Source organism: Fusarium fujikuroi, chromosome FFUJ_chr03 (genome assembly GCF_900079805.1).
Source record: "Fusarium fujikuroi IMI 58289 draft genome, chromosome FFUJ_chr03".
NCBI classification, from domain to species: Eukaryota; Fungi; Ascomycota; class Sordariomycetes; order Hypocreales; family Nectriaceae; genus Fusarium; species Fusarium fujikuroi.
In genome coordinates, this window is record NC_036624.1 from 3,372,061 (window position 1) to 3,387,805 (window position 15,745).

At 48.8% G+C, this 15,745-nt stretch overlaps 6 protein-coding genes; 2 read left to right on the forward strand and 4 right to left on the reverse strand.

The window, feature by feature from the left end:
- Positions 1–2,797: 2,797 nt before the first annotated feature.
- FFUJ_03133 (uncharacterized protein) lies at positions 2,798–4,943 on the reverse strand (the record flags this gene model as incomplete). XM_023574946.1 has 3 exons in its annotated part: positions 2,798–3,896; positions 3,948–4,629; positions 4,721–4,943. 3 exons carry the CDS (start codon positions 4,941–4,943, stop codon positions 2,798–2,800), a joined length of 2,004 nt encoding a protein of 667 aa, XP_023428214.1.
- A 1,361-nt stretch (positions 4,944–6,304) lies between these two features.
- FFUJ_03134 (uncharacterized protein) lies at positions 6,305–7,792 on the reverse strand (the record flags this gene model as incomplete). The annotated part of the gene is made up of 1 exon (XM_023574947.1): positions 6,305–7,792. The coding sequence occupies one exon, from the start codon at positions 7,790–7,792 to the stop codon at positions 6,305–6,307; it is 1,488 nt and encodes a 495-aa protein (XP_023428215.1).
- Positions 7,793–8,657: 865 nt separating this feature from the next.
- On the forward strand, positions 8,658–9,452 carry FFUJ_03135 (probable Pre-mRNA-splicing factor syf2; the record flags this gene model as incomplete). The annotated part of the gene is made up of 1 exon (XM_023574948.1): positions 8,658–9,452. One exon carries the CDS (start codon positions 8,658–8,660, stop codon positions 9,450–9,452), a length of 795 nt encoding a protein of 264 aa, XP_023428216.1.
- Positions 9,453–9,540: 88 nt separating this feature from the next.
- FFUJ_03136 (probable oxidoreductase) lies at positions 9,541–10,464 on the reverse strand (the record flags this gene model as incomplete). XM_023574949.1 has 2 exons in its annotated part: positions 9,541–10,306; positions 10,361–10,464. The coding sequence occupies 2 exons, from the start codon at positions 10,462–10,464 to the stop codon at positions 9,541–9,543; spliced, it is 870 nt and encodes a 289-aa protein (XP_023428217.1).
- A 419-nt stretch (positions 10,465–10,883) lies between these two features.
- FFUJ_03137 (AF-9-like protein) lies at positions 10,884–11,740 on the forward strand (the record flags this gene model as incomplete). XM_023574950.1 has 2 exons in its annotated part: positions 10,884–11,121; positions 11,172–11,740. 2 exons carry the CDS (start codon positions 10,884–10,886, stop codon positions 11,738–11,740), a joined length of 807 nt encoding a protein of 268 aa, XP_023428218.1.
- Positions 11,741–12,661: 921 nt separating this feature from the next.
- On the reverse strand, positions 12,662–14,650 carry FFUJ_03138 (probable Mitochondrial distribution and morphology protein 34; the record flags this gene model as incomplete). XM_023574952.1 has 2 exons in its annotated part: positions 12,662–14,020; positions 14,384–14,650. 2 exons carry the CDS (start codon positions 14,648–14,650, stop codon positions 12,662–12,664), a joined length of 1,626 nt encoding a protein of 541 aa, XP_023428219.1.
- Between the last annotated feature and the right edge of the window lie 1,095 nt (positions 14,651–15,745).

Below are 15,745 nucleotides of genomic sequence, written 5' to 3' on the forward strand. Positions count from 1 at the left end.
ATGTAAGGACCCGTTTTTCTTTTCAAGGTCAAGAGCCTCCACTTGAGGCTCACTAACAGCCTATGACCGCTTTGGTCTTGCGGAGTCGCTTTATTTTTAGCAGCCCCTTCGCAACTGTATCAAAGCCAATGGATACACCACGAAGCAAGGAGATAGGTAATTTCTTGTCTTCCTCTTCTGTGACCTTGACTGTATGGGGTTCTCCGACCAAGCTGCTGCTTCACTGTGACAGGTTCATTGCCGCCCAATCCAGGACGGTTCATCAAAGACCCATGATCCCAGCCACGGTTTGATCGCATCATTTGGACACACGGGCCAGTCGTTCTCGCACACTGGTTCAAGCTCGGTCGGATAGCTTCGGCGCAAACGGGATGGTCCAGTACGGATAGGTTAGTCGTGAAAAAGGAATCAAACCTTCTTCAGCCAACGGCCACACATAGTATATCATTTCTGTCAGAGGCGCAGCCGTGCACCCCGAGCCGCCGACGAAGGCGACTGGAGAGGGGCTCGAATTTGGTAGTGCGTCTCATTGGTACTCTCTCAATAGTGCTATAAGTCCAGGTATCGGGTAAGTGTTCAAGTATCAGATATGATACTATGGAGTATGGCTTGGGGTTTTATCGATATCATCAGAGATTTTGTTCAAGGTGCATGGGATAATTCGAGGATTTAATAATATCGTGCACAATTGACCGCTCTCAGCCAAATGTATTTAAAGCGTGGTCGGCGTTGTGCAGCGGAAACATTGTCAATCTTAGCCTACCATGATGGCCGGAGTGTTTGTTATCTTGTGATCAAGGCATGGATGTTAGTGATGATGTCTTGAGATTTATATGACTTCCAGCCAACTAGAGACCTATTTGACACGGGTAGTCCAGCCACAGCAAGATCTTCTGGTGTCACAGCGTGCCAACTTACCTGTCACCGGTCAGGGTATTGTCCCCATGCAACCACGCTCACACACACTACTTTTATGACGAGTCTACAACTACCTATCGGCCGCATGACTGGGCCCTGTTGCTTGCCTATTTCTCACCTGTCATTGTCCCTCCTCACAAGTGAATTTCATGATGGGGGTGAAGCTGTTACGGCGGTAGCCTAACTGTTGATCCTCGTTATGTCCACGCCATCCCACTACTACCCCACATTGACGATCAAGGGACCAAGAGCTGAGCACGCGCAGTAAGACCTCTCAAAGGAACTAGCCAATAGATATGACTTCGAGCATAGTTCTCCAGCCCTTCCTTTTATCGATGACGGCAATGGGTGGGCTGCTATCGCGATGGGAACTCTGCACCATTAGTCCAATTCTTTAATGCAGACCACAACCTATCATCCATCACTTCGGTGCACGACCGAAGCGTGAGCCCCCAATGTTATCAAATGGTGAGATTTAGTACCTTGCTGATGTAAATCTATGAGTTGGTGTATTATGACAATATCAACCCATCACGTCACGTCACACCATAGCTTGTATTGGTCACTCACAATACGTAGGCTCGAAGCGTCGGCGGCCCGAAGACAAAATCTGATACAGGATCATCGTACAGAGAAGGGGTCTTGCTATGGTATCATTTAATGCGCCAGAGAGTAATGAGATTACACAACCAGAGAGGTTGGTCGACGGTGAATTGTGCTAATTCTCAAAGCGGTGGCTTATGAATCTACACTACACCTGAAACATAGAAGTATGAGTGAGACTTGGGAGAATAGTGATGGTCTTCATCAGGCTGATCTCTGGCGACTTGGCTTGCTATCAATATTGGGTGAAGAGATTCATTAACTCAGCATTCGGTTCGTGGGTTTATCAGTTGAAGATTCCGATTTATGCTGCATTTGTCTCGAAAAGAGAGGCTATTATGATTTTTTGGTTCCCGTCCTGTACAAGATTTATTCGAAACAGGAGGTTCAAGTTCTCATCCGGTGTTCCCATTCAAGGGTTAAGTCATCGAGAGACAATCCTCACAATCTAGTCCCGACAAAATAGATCGAGGCCCGTAGAGAACCGAATCTTGCGAATGTCAAAGAGACCGCCACCTCTGGGCGGATCACAATTGCACCATCTGCCATGATGTGACAGGATCGGCTGAGACCTTAAGAAGCCATGACAGCCGTGACTGTTAACGAAGCGGTGAATGAAGACTAGGCAGCCATCACAGTTGGCTTTCTGATTGTACATGGCTTCCCATTTCACGTAAACACGCCATGACTCACTTGTTACTCTCTAATTCTAATGTTCTTCCCTCTCACGTAAGTGGCTTCGTATCTGGAGTAGCAACCATTGGCAAGTCCTACACGATTCCGTTGTGGTAGTATAGATGCCGAAACCCGATGATGAAGTATCACAAATCTGTGAAGACAAACGGTTTACGGAAGATTATCAATACTGATATTGCCACCTTACTCATGAAGAGCTCGATGACTCGATGGCAGAATAAAACTGCTAGATAGCTTGTGTTTCTGCCAAAGCATTATCTTGTGACCTCTTGTTTTATTATGTTACTTTGGGGCATTGGCTATAGCTTGCATGTTACCATGCAAGCATTTGAAATTTGAATGAAAATATGTTATTATTCAGGAAGACAATTACTTATATTTATGACGTATGAGGGAGTGAATATGACCCTGGAATGCCGAAGTTGTTGTACCATCAAATATCCTGCTTGCTTGGTTATGCTGTTCCCTCCCAATACTCCTAACCCCTGCTTTCGTAATCCGACATTAAGTAAATTCAATACATTCAGCCTATGTCCTCGGCAAAAGCAAGGTTTTTTGTTTTCCATTTAAGAAACACTAGTCATGGATGGTAATACGTCTGGTGGACTGGTTGTCCAGGAACGTACGAAGTGCGACGTTCTGCCGCAAGTTCCTGCGGTGCACCGGGTGGAAAATACTCTGGTCCATTCTTCGATGAGTTAGAAACCATCGTGCCGTCGTAGTATGGAGGACTTCCGGGGGAATGGCCTTGGTCCGGGATCTGCATCATGCTCACCTGGGGAACCCATAGATTTCCATTTGCATCATATTTGGGTTCAACCGCCGAAACTGGCTCTGTACGTGGTGAAACGTAAGACGAGTCTTCGGGATGCCCAGATGGCAGTTCCACTGGCGGTCCTGAGTGTGACTGGGCAAGTTGCGGGCCCGCATAGCCCACAGGGCTTGAAGGGGTGAAGTTCGATGATTGTGGACTCCAAGGGCTAGGGGACGGTTGGTTCGAGGCGAAAGATGGATGCTGGGGATGATGGTAGTCGTAGGATTGAGTCATCGGCTGCTGTGATCCAACACGTTCTCGCCGACGTCGATGCTTTCGGATGAGGCAGAAACATGTCACGAGCACGACAATAAGAGCTACAGCTCCGCCAGCTGCGATACCTGCAATCGCACCAGTCGATAACGTCGCTCCACTTTCATGATCTCCAGTCTCAGTAGGGCCAGATACATCTCGGGTTGCAGTCCTTGATCCTGCCGATGCCGTCCGCGTCATGAGGGCTTTCAGATCTTGGTGGTCGAAGCCACCGGCTGGTGCTGTCTTGGTCGCTCCGCCGCTAGGATTTCCTCCCACAACTGAAATAATGTCAGTGGGGACGGCATATTTGGTCAATTCGGGATCGTAAAGCATCCAGGGCGACTTGTCCTTGTTTTGTCGCCCCAGGGACATGTCGTGTAAACCCCATTGGTCCGGAACATCGCAGTCATTTGTCAGGGGGAAGAAACCACCATGAATCAACATCTGTGCCTCGTTCACAACGTTGCAGGTAAAGCTGTGATGAGGGTAATCCCCAGTTCCGTTTCCTTCGGGATACATCTTGATCCATGTGAAGGTAGGGAGCGTCAGGATATAAATGTCATCAAATCCAGAACTTCCCAGCTCTTCACCAGCTCCTCCATATAAGTAGCTGAGCATGGTCAGTACATGATGGCACTCAAGTTGATAATAATACACTCACATATTGTAAGAAGACTGGTCCTTGGTCCACGTAGCGCCAGCGCAAAATCGTCGACGTGATTCTGGAATATCACCCGTTGCATTTTGGAAATAACTTTTACCGCTCAGAACGTCATAGAGAATAATCTGATCCATTGGTTGACCTTCCCAACCACCATCTTCGGCGGCTCTGATTCCGCCAAAGTAAACAAGCATACCACCATCTCCGGCAGGGATGTGAACCATCACACCCTCGGCGCGGCCAATATCGTCAGGTCCTGTGTCATTGGACCAACTGTTCGTGTCCATCTCATACCGCAGGAGGTATGATGTTGGTATCTGGGGAGCGTCACCCCAATCCGCGTCGGTCGCATTGTTCATCCATCCGCCATAGTAGTAGGCCTCTCCGCGATCCGGAATGGACAACCCAGCTCCATAGCTGAGCCCGACGACGTCGTCTGTTCTAGAGACCCCCATGTTGTCCCACTCATCATTTATGATATCGTAAGCATAAAGGTCGAAGTCCCAAGGGGTCACACCATTGAATTCGCCGCCAAAGAGATAAATCTTCTTGTTGATAGTATCAGGCCAAAAGATTCCGCCACTAACATCGGGAACCGTGGAGTTCTTGCTCAGGTTCGCGTATGGTTGGGGCATGCCTGAACTGGCTACGTTGCTGAGATCATGGTAAATAAAGTAAGGGTCTATAGGAGTATTGGTCAATAAGCAGCTGGGGAAATTATTTCGACGAAATCTCGCCACTCGAATGTGAGAGATTGAGTAGGGCTCGCATACTGGAGAAGTTTTGTGGTGTTCCAGAACTACCATCATAGGTAACCAACCCTCCACCAATGTAAAGTTTGTCGTCAACCACAGCACTCTGATGACCCCATCTTCGACAGAAATTCGATATGGGATCTCGTTGCTGCACTGTGAGGTTGACGCAAAAGAACGATAAGAATAGAAGGACCAAGCCCTGGCGAATTTGGCTGGCTGGAGAGATTGAGATCCACATCATGGCTGCCACCTTGATGCTACATTTACTCACTCTCTCCCGGCCTGTTGGTTGATCACGAACCGCGAGGAACGAAGAGGTATTGGGACCTGGGCAATCGTCGTCAAGAAGTAGAGCAATCGCGGATGTGATGAAGAAGAAGGAAAAGTCGGAAGCCCCAGTGCTAACTGCTAAGTCTCGTCTCGTTTCGCCTGCTCCGAGCAGTCTAAGGCAGACAACACTTGCTGATCATGAGCAAGGGGCCTGGCCGGATCCATGGGGGCCAGAAATACATGGGCTGGTGAGGGCTGTACAGGGCAGCGAAACCAATCTCGTGTTTTTCTTTCCACTGCCAAATAAGCGTAACGGCAGATGAGGGTGGCTGAGATGATATCCGGGGCTGACCTTGTTGCGAGGTCTAGACTTTTCAGGTCGACGCCTCAAACGCATCCACAGCGTCAAGGACAGCCCAAGCAGTGGGCTATCCATGCGGGAGCAAGGTTCGCGGACACCATTCAGAGCACAGAACTCTGATGTTCCTGCTGGCCAGCTGGTCTTTGGTGGTGAGACGACGGATACGCCCAACCTGCTGGTGGTAGGGGCGGGCGTTGCTAGCACAGCCAGCGCGGATCATGATTCGCGCCAACCAAGGAGCTGGATGCAGCTAGAGAAGTCAAAACGATAGGAATGTCCAGTTGTGCTACGGGCTTGGATTTCAGCTCAGATGCAGACTCGGAACACAAGTTAAGGAGGGTCCCTAGGGCTGAACGGGGTGGCACCCACTACCCATTTTGCCAGAGGTCGTCACTTTGTTTCGAATATCCTCCGTACTCAATACGGATTTTAAAGGACATCCCAATGATCTGGATGACCAGACCTAAGATGAGTCCTATTTCTGAGGGGCCAATCTTGGCTGATAATGTGCATACATATGTACCTTGGTACTAAGGTAGGCACCTCCAAACTACAACAATACTAGTACCTATAGTAGGTACTGTAGAATGGAGGAAACGACGGGAGTCTGTCAGCTCGGTACCTAGTCAATTCGCGGTTTCACTGGTGATTCCTGATTGGTTTGCCTCGTCTCACGCTTCCACTCACCGGGAACCATCTTTCAGGATGAGGCACAAGCCGTCGTCCAAGTGGAACTTCCGGTCCTACACGGATTTTGCCATCCAACCGTTTCTTTCGGAAAGTGATAGAGAGTTTTAGATCAGAGAATAAAAAGGCCAAGAGCAAATTCTATGCCTTTCTTCATAATCACTCATATTAGATCATCACACAATTTAAATAAAGTTTTCATGCAGCTGTCAGTTGTACCTCGTCAGGGGTTTAATTTACCGTGTAGGTACCAAGGTAGTAAGGCAAATAATATGTAAGTGCCTCTAAGGTGGACAATACTGATTCCTGTCTTTTTCTTCGCACACATTGCCAGCCTGGCTGGGATCTGTTAGAACTGCATCATGGCTCTGTGCCACAACTGAACTGTCGGCTATCCTCTTTGCAGACTTAAAAGCTTCGCTTAGGATTACCTCTAGTTGACTTTTCTTATCGTTCGAATCGCTGCGGCGGGCTAGTCTCTGGATTATTGCTGCTGATGTCCGCTGTTCTTGATTAAGCCACTCGATCATACCCATATGACCAATCAGGATGATGGAGGCTCGATAAGCCTCGAATGCTGCCTCCCGGTTACGTCCATGTAGGCAAGCATTGATAAGAGACAGAGCGGAATGGTTGTGAGTCCTGCTGCGACCAAGTAATAACTCTAGGAGTTCCTGCCGCCCCAACAGGTCAAGACCTTCGGGTTGCGAAACACTGTTGAAGTGGCATTGGTAGATTTCGAGGCAGTGGAGGATGTCCATTGACCCTTGAGGACTACCGGTCCAGTAACCAGTTTGAAGTCCAATTTGAAAGTATCTCTTGGAGGCTGCGGGCTTGCAGATTTCTGCTGAGAGTCTGAAGCCAAGCCCACATAAAGGGCCTCCCAAGTGATCTCCCCTAGCTGTCAATCGTTGACCAAGATTACCGAGGAACACCAAAACATCATGCTTATTCTGTAGAGTGTCTTGCTTCAAGAAGTTCTCACATGTAATGCGAAGATCTGAAGATAAATCCCCTGTCGATTTTTCTTGGCCCGAGCTTTTGAGTTGGTGAGATGAGGTGGCGCTGGTTTCAACTGACAAATATTGTGATACTAGCCTACGAAGGTTAGTGAGTGAGTCTTGCTTCCTCAGCGCTGCCGACAGCTGAGCTGCATGAGACGGAGAGGTGGCTCGGTATTTCCCAGACCATGACAGTTGCGTCCGCGATTGAAGCCAGCGCAAGAGTGATGAATCGTCCTCCAAGGCCTGTTTTGGAATGCCGTTATTTGAGCTGACGAGGTGGAGTTTTTTGGGCTCTCGCTCCGCAATCGCATTATTGGGACGTCCTTTTTGTTTCTTTGAGGAGTCGATCAGTGGAGCTGGTGCTGGGGGTTGGAGAGCTGCAGAGAAAATGTCATGGCTTCCGAGTCGCCAAGAGCTAGATGGTTCCGAGTGTATTTCAAAAGCTTTTATTCGTGACCAGGTGAGAGAAGTTTCCATTCTGTGAAGCTTCCATCGAACATCATCTCGCTTACTATCTCGAGACCATCTCCTGAGTGCCCGCTCTTCGTCCTCTTCTGAGGTTGGTCGGACGTGTTTGCTGAACATATCGTCTAGTTCAAGAAGGAGGTCGTTGATCCGAAAGTATTCGTGTTCTTCGGGTAGCTTGGGAGTTTCGGGCCACCTATTAACAATATAGTATGTCTCCCCCCACCTCGCTTCCTTTTTCAAAAACATTTTGCTCTTTGTCTTCCCAGCATCAAGCGCGGTCGAAGCTGCTCGGCGTTGCATTTTGACAAGGTAATGACTAAGATGGGTACCAAGGTACTTTAGCTCGTTATCGACGGCGGAAAGATTGTGAGCCGCTGTGCGCGACTTGAGGTGAAGATTGATGCAAGAGAGAGAGATGGCGATTTATTTCTTCAGCAAGAAGAGCGATGTTTTCAATGTCCCTGCGACGTAATCCTACGTCCCCCGCAAAGTGAGAAGGACCCCTGCTGTTAACGGCCCGGGCTTTATTTTGGTGCCAGGCTGACTAGGGGAACTTGTGGAGGAAGCAAACTGACCTCGGTCCTGAATGATAAAAAGACTTGAACCATTTAATCTAAGTTGAAGAAGTCTTTATTAAGTTCATTTTACCATCTTTTTCTAATGTCTTATGTTTTCTTGCTCCCCGAGGGGTAACTACCTACCTACCTAGGTACTTAATTAAAAGTGATGTGAGGCACGTGACCTATTAGCCTTACGTATGAGGATACTAAGAACGAAATCAAGTGACCTAAACTGGGTTTCAACTTAATACAAACAACAAGGCCTCTACGGATATACTCTTTGACATAACACTAGTCAAAACCAGACAAGACCTATCAACTTCCTCCACCCCCTTGCCGTTAATCTTGTACAAGGCCATCGAGCTTTTAATTTTATAACAAAGACTTAAACAGTCAGGTCCGATAGTAAGGCAGTACACCAGACGTCAAAATCAGAGAAGGTTTATCTGCCTCCTGGCGCAATTGCTGCCTTGATCAAGCAGTATTAATACCGCCCCTTCGCACAGCTGTGTCGACCTTCTTTCTTCAATCAACCTGAAAGGCTAGGTACTCTTCTGCCAACCCTGGCATCAATTATACCCACAGTCTCGACGCAAATTATACCAATGGCTCCCTCTCCTACTGAAAAGAAGGACGAGGCGCAACAGATTGACAATATGTCCAAAGCCCAAGATCGCATGGCTCGGTTCAAGGCCCTTCAAGCGCGAGCAAAGACTTCGTCGGAGAAAAACCTGAAAGAGGCGACACTTGAATCACAAAGGCTAGCCACAGATCCCAGCCAACTTACCGCCCTACATCGGAAACATGCGATCGCATCTCACAAACTACTCAAGGCAGACGTGGAGGAAGCGGGTGGGGATTTCGAGCGAAAGCGCGCATGGGACTGGACTGTCGATGAGAGCGAGAAGTGGGACAAACGCCTCAAGAAGAAGACGACTCGTCGCGACAACAATGCTTTTGCCGATCATACACAAGAAGCGAACAAGATATATAAGCGACAGCTCAAGAACATCGATACGAATATGGAGCAATACGAGAAAGATAAGAAGGCTCTTATTGAGAAGGCAGCGGCGTCGGGCGGACTAGACATTGTTGAGACCGAGGATGGCGAGCTCATTGCGGTGGATAAGGATGGCTCCTTCTACTCTACCGCCGACTCTACGACCTTTGCTGAAAATAAGCCAGACAAGGCAGCAGTCGACCGCTTGGTGGCAGACCTGCAGAGAGCAGAAGAACAAAGACTGAAGAAGAGAAAGGAGAGGATGGCACAGAACGGGGACGATGGCGATGTGACATACATCAACGAAAAGAATAAGCAGTTCAACCAGAAGCTCTCGCGGTTCTACAACAAGTATACCGCAGAAATCAGGGATAGCTTTGAACGAGGAACAATGATTTGAAACAAACAAGATATTAAGTTAGGTTTTGGTACAGTCGATTATCATACGGTTTAGCGCCTTTGCTTTTAATACAATACCACGCAATATCCTACAGCATGGTTTTTCTCCAGGCTTTGCTTGCCAACTCCTCAATTTCTGGCACGTCGATGGCACCCTTGATAGTCTCATCGCCCAGGGCCTCAACCACTGCCTCCGCCACAGTCTCAACCTTCAAAGGCTTGACTCCCGCCGCACCAATGAAAGTCTTAAAGTAGTTGCCTGTAAGACCGTTGAAGGCTGTGCCAAGGCCAACCATTGCAGCCAGAGGCATTGTCACCGGGCGTGAGCTATCAAACATGAAAGAAGGGCGAATAAAAAGACCTCTGAGCTCTGGGAACTTGCTGGCAATGGTGATCTCGGCCTCTCGCTTGGTCGATATATATCGTTGAGGGAGAACAGGAGCACCTGCTGCAGCAGAGATGTAGCAGAAGGCACCCACTTTAGCAGCAACCGCGTGCTTAGCCAATGTGACTGCACTGTCGCGGTTCATAATCTCATATGTGAATTGATCCTTGGGGTTTGGAGGCTTGATGTCCTCTCCGTGTTCTTTAGCCAAAGGGTCCACACCTCGATCACGGACGGGAGCAAAAGCTTTCTGAAGACCAGCAATGGGGGACTCCTTGCCTGAGATGGCGCCCTTGTAATCAGCCTCTAGGAGGATGCCCATGCTGTGCACCACGAAGTCAGCGCCATTGAGTAATGGAGCATACGTAGCCGGACGAAGAATATCACCACGCTCCCAGCTCACTTTATGTGCCCAAGACGGAGGTGTAGCCGAGGCGCTGATAGTGTCCCACCGGGGGTCACCAGAACGGCTGTACAACAAAGATGAGTTCGTCTCTTGACATTATGATAGATGTGGGTTATACCTGATGGAGGTTACATCCCATCCTCGAGCAATAGCATATTTGCAGATACGAGAGCCCAAAAAACCGGTCCCTCCGCAAACAATAAGTTTCTTTGAAGCCGACATCGTGATGCTCGTGTAAAACTGCTGTGATGTCAAAGCTCTTCAGAGCTATAGTGGAATGTGACTGTTAGATCGAGGTATGAAGAACGGAAAGTTGCGAATTCAGTAAATAGGAAAAACAGAGGAGGGTATTTTTGTGGTGCACTAATCGAATTTCCAGTTCAATTACTGGCAGCCTGCCATACAGATATCGATGGTAAGGTGGAATCAATGAAATCATCATCGAAATCGCAAGGCTGGAGATTTGAGGTGGCTGCATTGCGATTATTGGTCACGCCACTAAGTCTTACGAGGCTGACGCTTTGCCACTCTTTGTGAAACCTCACCTCGGTACCTTGGGTAAGTTCTGGTGATATCTCAACATCAAAATACTCTCGCGGTAACAATCTCGGTATAAATAGCTCAAACCGTACGAAAATAACATGGCGCCCCAAAATCAACTTGGGAAGCGTGTTAAGCTCACGCAAGTCCGTCGACCTTTTATCGTTGGGAGCACAGCGAAGCCTTTCTCCGACACGAACCCGCGACCAGCAGGTGTCCCTGACACCCATACGCATTCATGGCAGGTTTTCGTCAAAGGTCTCGACGATACCGACATTACCTACTGGCTGCGTCGCGTGCAATTCAAACTTCATGAGTCTATCCCTAATTATGTACGAAGTAGGAAATAACCTTCCTTGCTTGCACATGCTGATGCTAATGGAAAACAGTGGTTGAAGGCGAACCCGGAAAACCCTTTGTAGTCGAAGAGACAGGCTGGGGTGAGTTTGACATAACGATCAAGCTCTACTATGTCAACGACTCGGGGGAAAAGCCTCAGACACTATACCATTATCTGCGTCTACATCCCTACGGCCGGAACGAAGAAGAGAAGCAAGCTATGATCGCCTCGAATGGCGAGATCCGCGCATGGAGCTACGAAGAACAGCTCTTCAACGAACCCTACGAAGTCTTCTATAACCTCCTCACCCAAGGCGCCGTACCTAAGGGATGGAAGCCGAGCGGTGGTAAGGGCAAAGGGAAGACGCGCGCGCCGCCGCCTCTCCCCACTGACAGCAACGAGGTTTGGGAGCATTCGGCCATGATACCAGCGCACAACCGACCGGGGCAGCCTTTCAGTCTAGAAACTGAAGCAGCCGAGATACGCAAGTTAGCAGGTGCACAGACTCAAGCTGAGGATATGGCCAAAAGGATACTTGCTGAGCTCAAAGCCAAAGAAGAACTACTTGCGAAATTAAAGGGCGAGAATCAGGCTGCTGCTGCTGCAGCCAAGTCATAGCATGATGGCCGAGTCACGCACAATGAATCAAGACGGAAGAGGACCAAGTCTCGCAAGCAGAGCGAAAGCGAACAGTACAGCTAAGAAGAGGCTTCAAGTACCGTAATTACTCCAGACACCTGGGTACCAAGAAACTATGTGTAGCTTCGGGGCGAGGCTGGCCACCATGCAAGCCTGTCCATGAGATACCACATCATATGTGAAGCAGTCAGCTCTTCCTGGGCCTCAACTGAACTGCAGTAGGCTCGCCCGAGTGCGCTCGAGAGCGCGGTGTAGCCATGTCTGAAGATCAAGCTAAGAGAGTATAGTAGGGAGGATGGTGCTCAGATAAGACAACCCTTTGCACAACGAAGCGTATTGATACCTATTTGATTGTAAGCTCATCTGCTATGGCACATTCTAGTTCAATCAAATCATCAAGAAGTCATAATCTGTTTAATGTGAATTGGAGTTGTTTTGCGAGTACTACGCGGTGATATAAAACCGAAGCTAGCCTCGTTCCTCAATCCTGATGCCATGATATCTTCTAGATACCCTAACGATCTCTCTGACCGTCTGAACCCCGCCCGTGTCGCCTATGCTTTTGTGAATAACATTGTTAAGACTCTGACATCGCCATGAGTCAACCCCACTGGGGCTATTGACCAGTCCAAACAGACAACTGTGTCGTGGCATAGAAAGAGGACGAATAACAGTACCACCCCTCTGAGACCTGTCCGGCCAGAACTCATGACCAGGCACACCTTATTTTACCCTTCGCCCCATCTCTTCCAACGCCACAAAAACATAAAGAATTGCTTCCTTAAGGCCGTTTCCTCAACCTGAAGGTTCCAAACTCCGGCGCCTGCCCTAAAATGAATGAACAAATAGAATAGTAACGAGAGTACTAAGTTGTATGTGCCAACATGTGTGGCTTTTTCGCTACTGAGTAGCAGCTTCGTATGCTGGTGGTGGTGCGTCCTCACGCTCATCCCAAGGGCTACGTTGCCTGTTCTTCTCGTCATAAACTCGCTTGGCAATTTCGCCAGCCATCTTCATAATCCAAGCTTGTTCAAGGATGACAGAAGAGGTCTCTGAGCTAATACTTTGGTTTTCCAATCCAGGAGATTTGCTCTTCTCAGACTTCAGTTCAGAAGTGATAGAAGCGATCGATGGATAGTCCTGAGGTTCTGAAGTTTGAACGGCGTTCTTGAGCGGGGAGCCCAACCTTCGAGCTTCCTCAAGAGTGGCCATGACTAAGGGACGTCCTGCCTCACCCGCGCTTCTAAAGCGAACTTTATTCGGCGTGGATGCCTCAGCAATGATAGACGACTCAGTCTCCTCAGGAATCGATTCCTCAATCGTGGGCTCAGATAGAGGGACATCCACAGATGCCGTATCTGACGCTTCACTGCCAGTCTCTGGGGTGTTAACTTCTGATTTGGTACGTCTCAAATTCACCACGCGTGTCTTCTTCTTGCGCCCTGTCCGTGATCGACCCGCCCCAAGTGATCTCCCATTCGTTGCCGAATTCATACTAATGAGTGAAGGGCGAGATGGGAGGTGGCCGTGTGCGTTGCTCGCTGTATCTGAAAAGGTGTATGTTGTCGAATTTCCTGCGTGGAATGACATGGTCTTGGTGGGAGTGGGTGTCGAAAGCAGGGGCGTAGACGATTCCGATCGTTCCCCATAACCTGTCCAAGCACGGAAGACGACATCTCGAATACCAGGAGTGAAGAGTGATAAGGTGCGATGCGAATCGGTCAAGGCGGCAAGACGCAACAAATTCTTCTGAGAAAACAGTGATTGGACTTCTCCACTTCCATTCAATGTGAGCTCAGAAATAGCATTGGGGTCGAGAAGATTGCCATTGGCATCCACGGGATCCAAGGGAGGGCTGGCAAGAGGGTCAACACTAGCTTCGTCTTCTTTCTCAGCTGGTGTTTCGGTGCCCTTGTTGGCCTGATCAGGACACCACAATTGAAGAGACAGTCGGTGAATAATTGCCGGCAATTCATCCATCATCAAGTTGCGTAGTTGTTGCTCAATTGTTCTCTGCAAGTAATCGCGAACGAACTGTATCGAGTCGAAGGTAGAGGATACCTTGAGGGATTCGAGCGGGTCATTTCGGAAGACGAGGGTCAGCCCTTTTTGTTTTGAGAATACCAGTATGATAAAAGCAGAAAGCTTGAAATCAGACAATGTGATCGAGAGTGGAATGGTTAGGCCAGAAGCGGCGGCCAACGGTTGAGGAGATGTGAAAGTCGGTTTAGAGTAGAGATACGTATTCAAAGGATTTGCCTAAGGTTGTGATGTTAGTGTTACGGGATTGCAATGATGAAATCATTGGTAGGGCGCTTAGACCAAGGGATTTGGCAGGGGGATGGAGGGTTTTAATGCGCATTGTCGCAATCAAAGAAGGTTGCATCGACAATGCAATAAAGCCATGTGCAGGTTGAGACTTGGAAGAGATAGTGGGCGGTTGTTAATGTGTGCAAGGTCAAAGGATGGCGATCCGCGTCAAGCTCGACAACTGGCGTGTTAGGGGGAAAACGTCCAATGGTTGGAATATAGCTTCGGCAGTTGTCCACAGAGCTCAGGAAAGAATTGAGCCGTAGAGAATGACTGGATTCTTCCAAGATGAAAGTAAAAATGATCACTTACTTGAACTCTTGTCTTGAGGGTCAGGAACGCATCACCAGAATATGTCATTTTGAAGATGCCCCGGAACCTATCCTCCGCAAGATCACCAATTTCCAATATTTCAAGATCAGGGGGTACGGTCCCAAGGTTGAATTCGCTGACAAGAATATCATCGACAATAATAGGCGGCTTTGGACTCTTGTTTAGAGCCTTGGTTAAAAGGTCGCGCGCACGACGGTAGAAGTCGGCATCCGCGGTTAGCGGCGACCAGTTGAAGTTGAAGGCCATGTTGAAATGGCAATCACCTTCCCGTGATCATGAAGGAAGTACTGAGGTGCCGGTAAATCGGCAGCTGTGACGAAAGCTCGAGGTCGGCTGGAAGAAGGGACTGCGGCGCGTGCGTGATGGGGACTGGGAGGCGAAAACAATGAGCGAGTGTGGGATAGGTAAGGTAGCTTCGGGCCTCGTCGTTCGGCGTGATCAGTTGCCAGAAATTCTCAAGGAAGGAGTGCACTACGTCGATAGCACCCAAGGCGGCAGCAGTGACGTGAGGCTTAGAAGGAATCTGGTGAAATAGCGAGAAGGAATTGAGACGGTTGGACAGGATAGGATTTCCCAGGAGTGCGGATCGTGGGGATGACGCTACAGGATTCCCCGGGCAAACAGCTTCAGGATGATTGGGAGAGGATGTCCGAAGTGGGGAGCTCGGAGCTGCACTGCAGCAATTTTTTTTCCTTCTAAGGGCTCAAAGGCTTCAATTCTGACTGGTGTCCAAGGCAGGAATTTAGTGGGTAATGGCAGCGAAGCTACTGATAAAACCCAATGCTGAGACGCCCTCGATCTGGGCCTAGAGGAGCTGAAGCGAAGCGAAACGGTTGGCAACCCGATATTGATTGAATGCAATCTGGTTGGCTCGTTAATCGGCTGCGGGAGTCAGAGACGGTTCTGACCCGGTATTTCTAACCGTGGTACGGAGAAGAACACGTCAGGTCAGGTCGCAAAATGTACAATATCAGGTAGTTTGTGATGGATATTTGTAGGTGGCCGGGGTAGTAAAAATACTCTAGCGGTGAGATGCAAAATTCGGTGTAGGTTGGTTTGATAATATGGAGTCTATTGCATTGTGAGTTGTTAATGCAGCAGAATGTGCGACTACTGTAGGTCGAGTTTCAGATGGTCCAAGCTGCTTCAGCTACGATCTAAAAGATTCGTCCGTATCCCCGTACGGAGGGAGAACGGAGTCCGGAGGGAAAACAAGGAATATCGACACCAGATCCACAGTTTCCGAAGACGCTGCGTGACTTCCGAGGTTATAGTTGAAATGACAATTAATGCAGCGGCATATAAAACAATATAAAGCGAAAAGCAGCGTGAGGCTAGGTG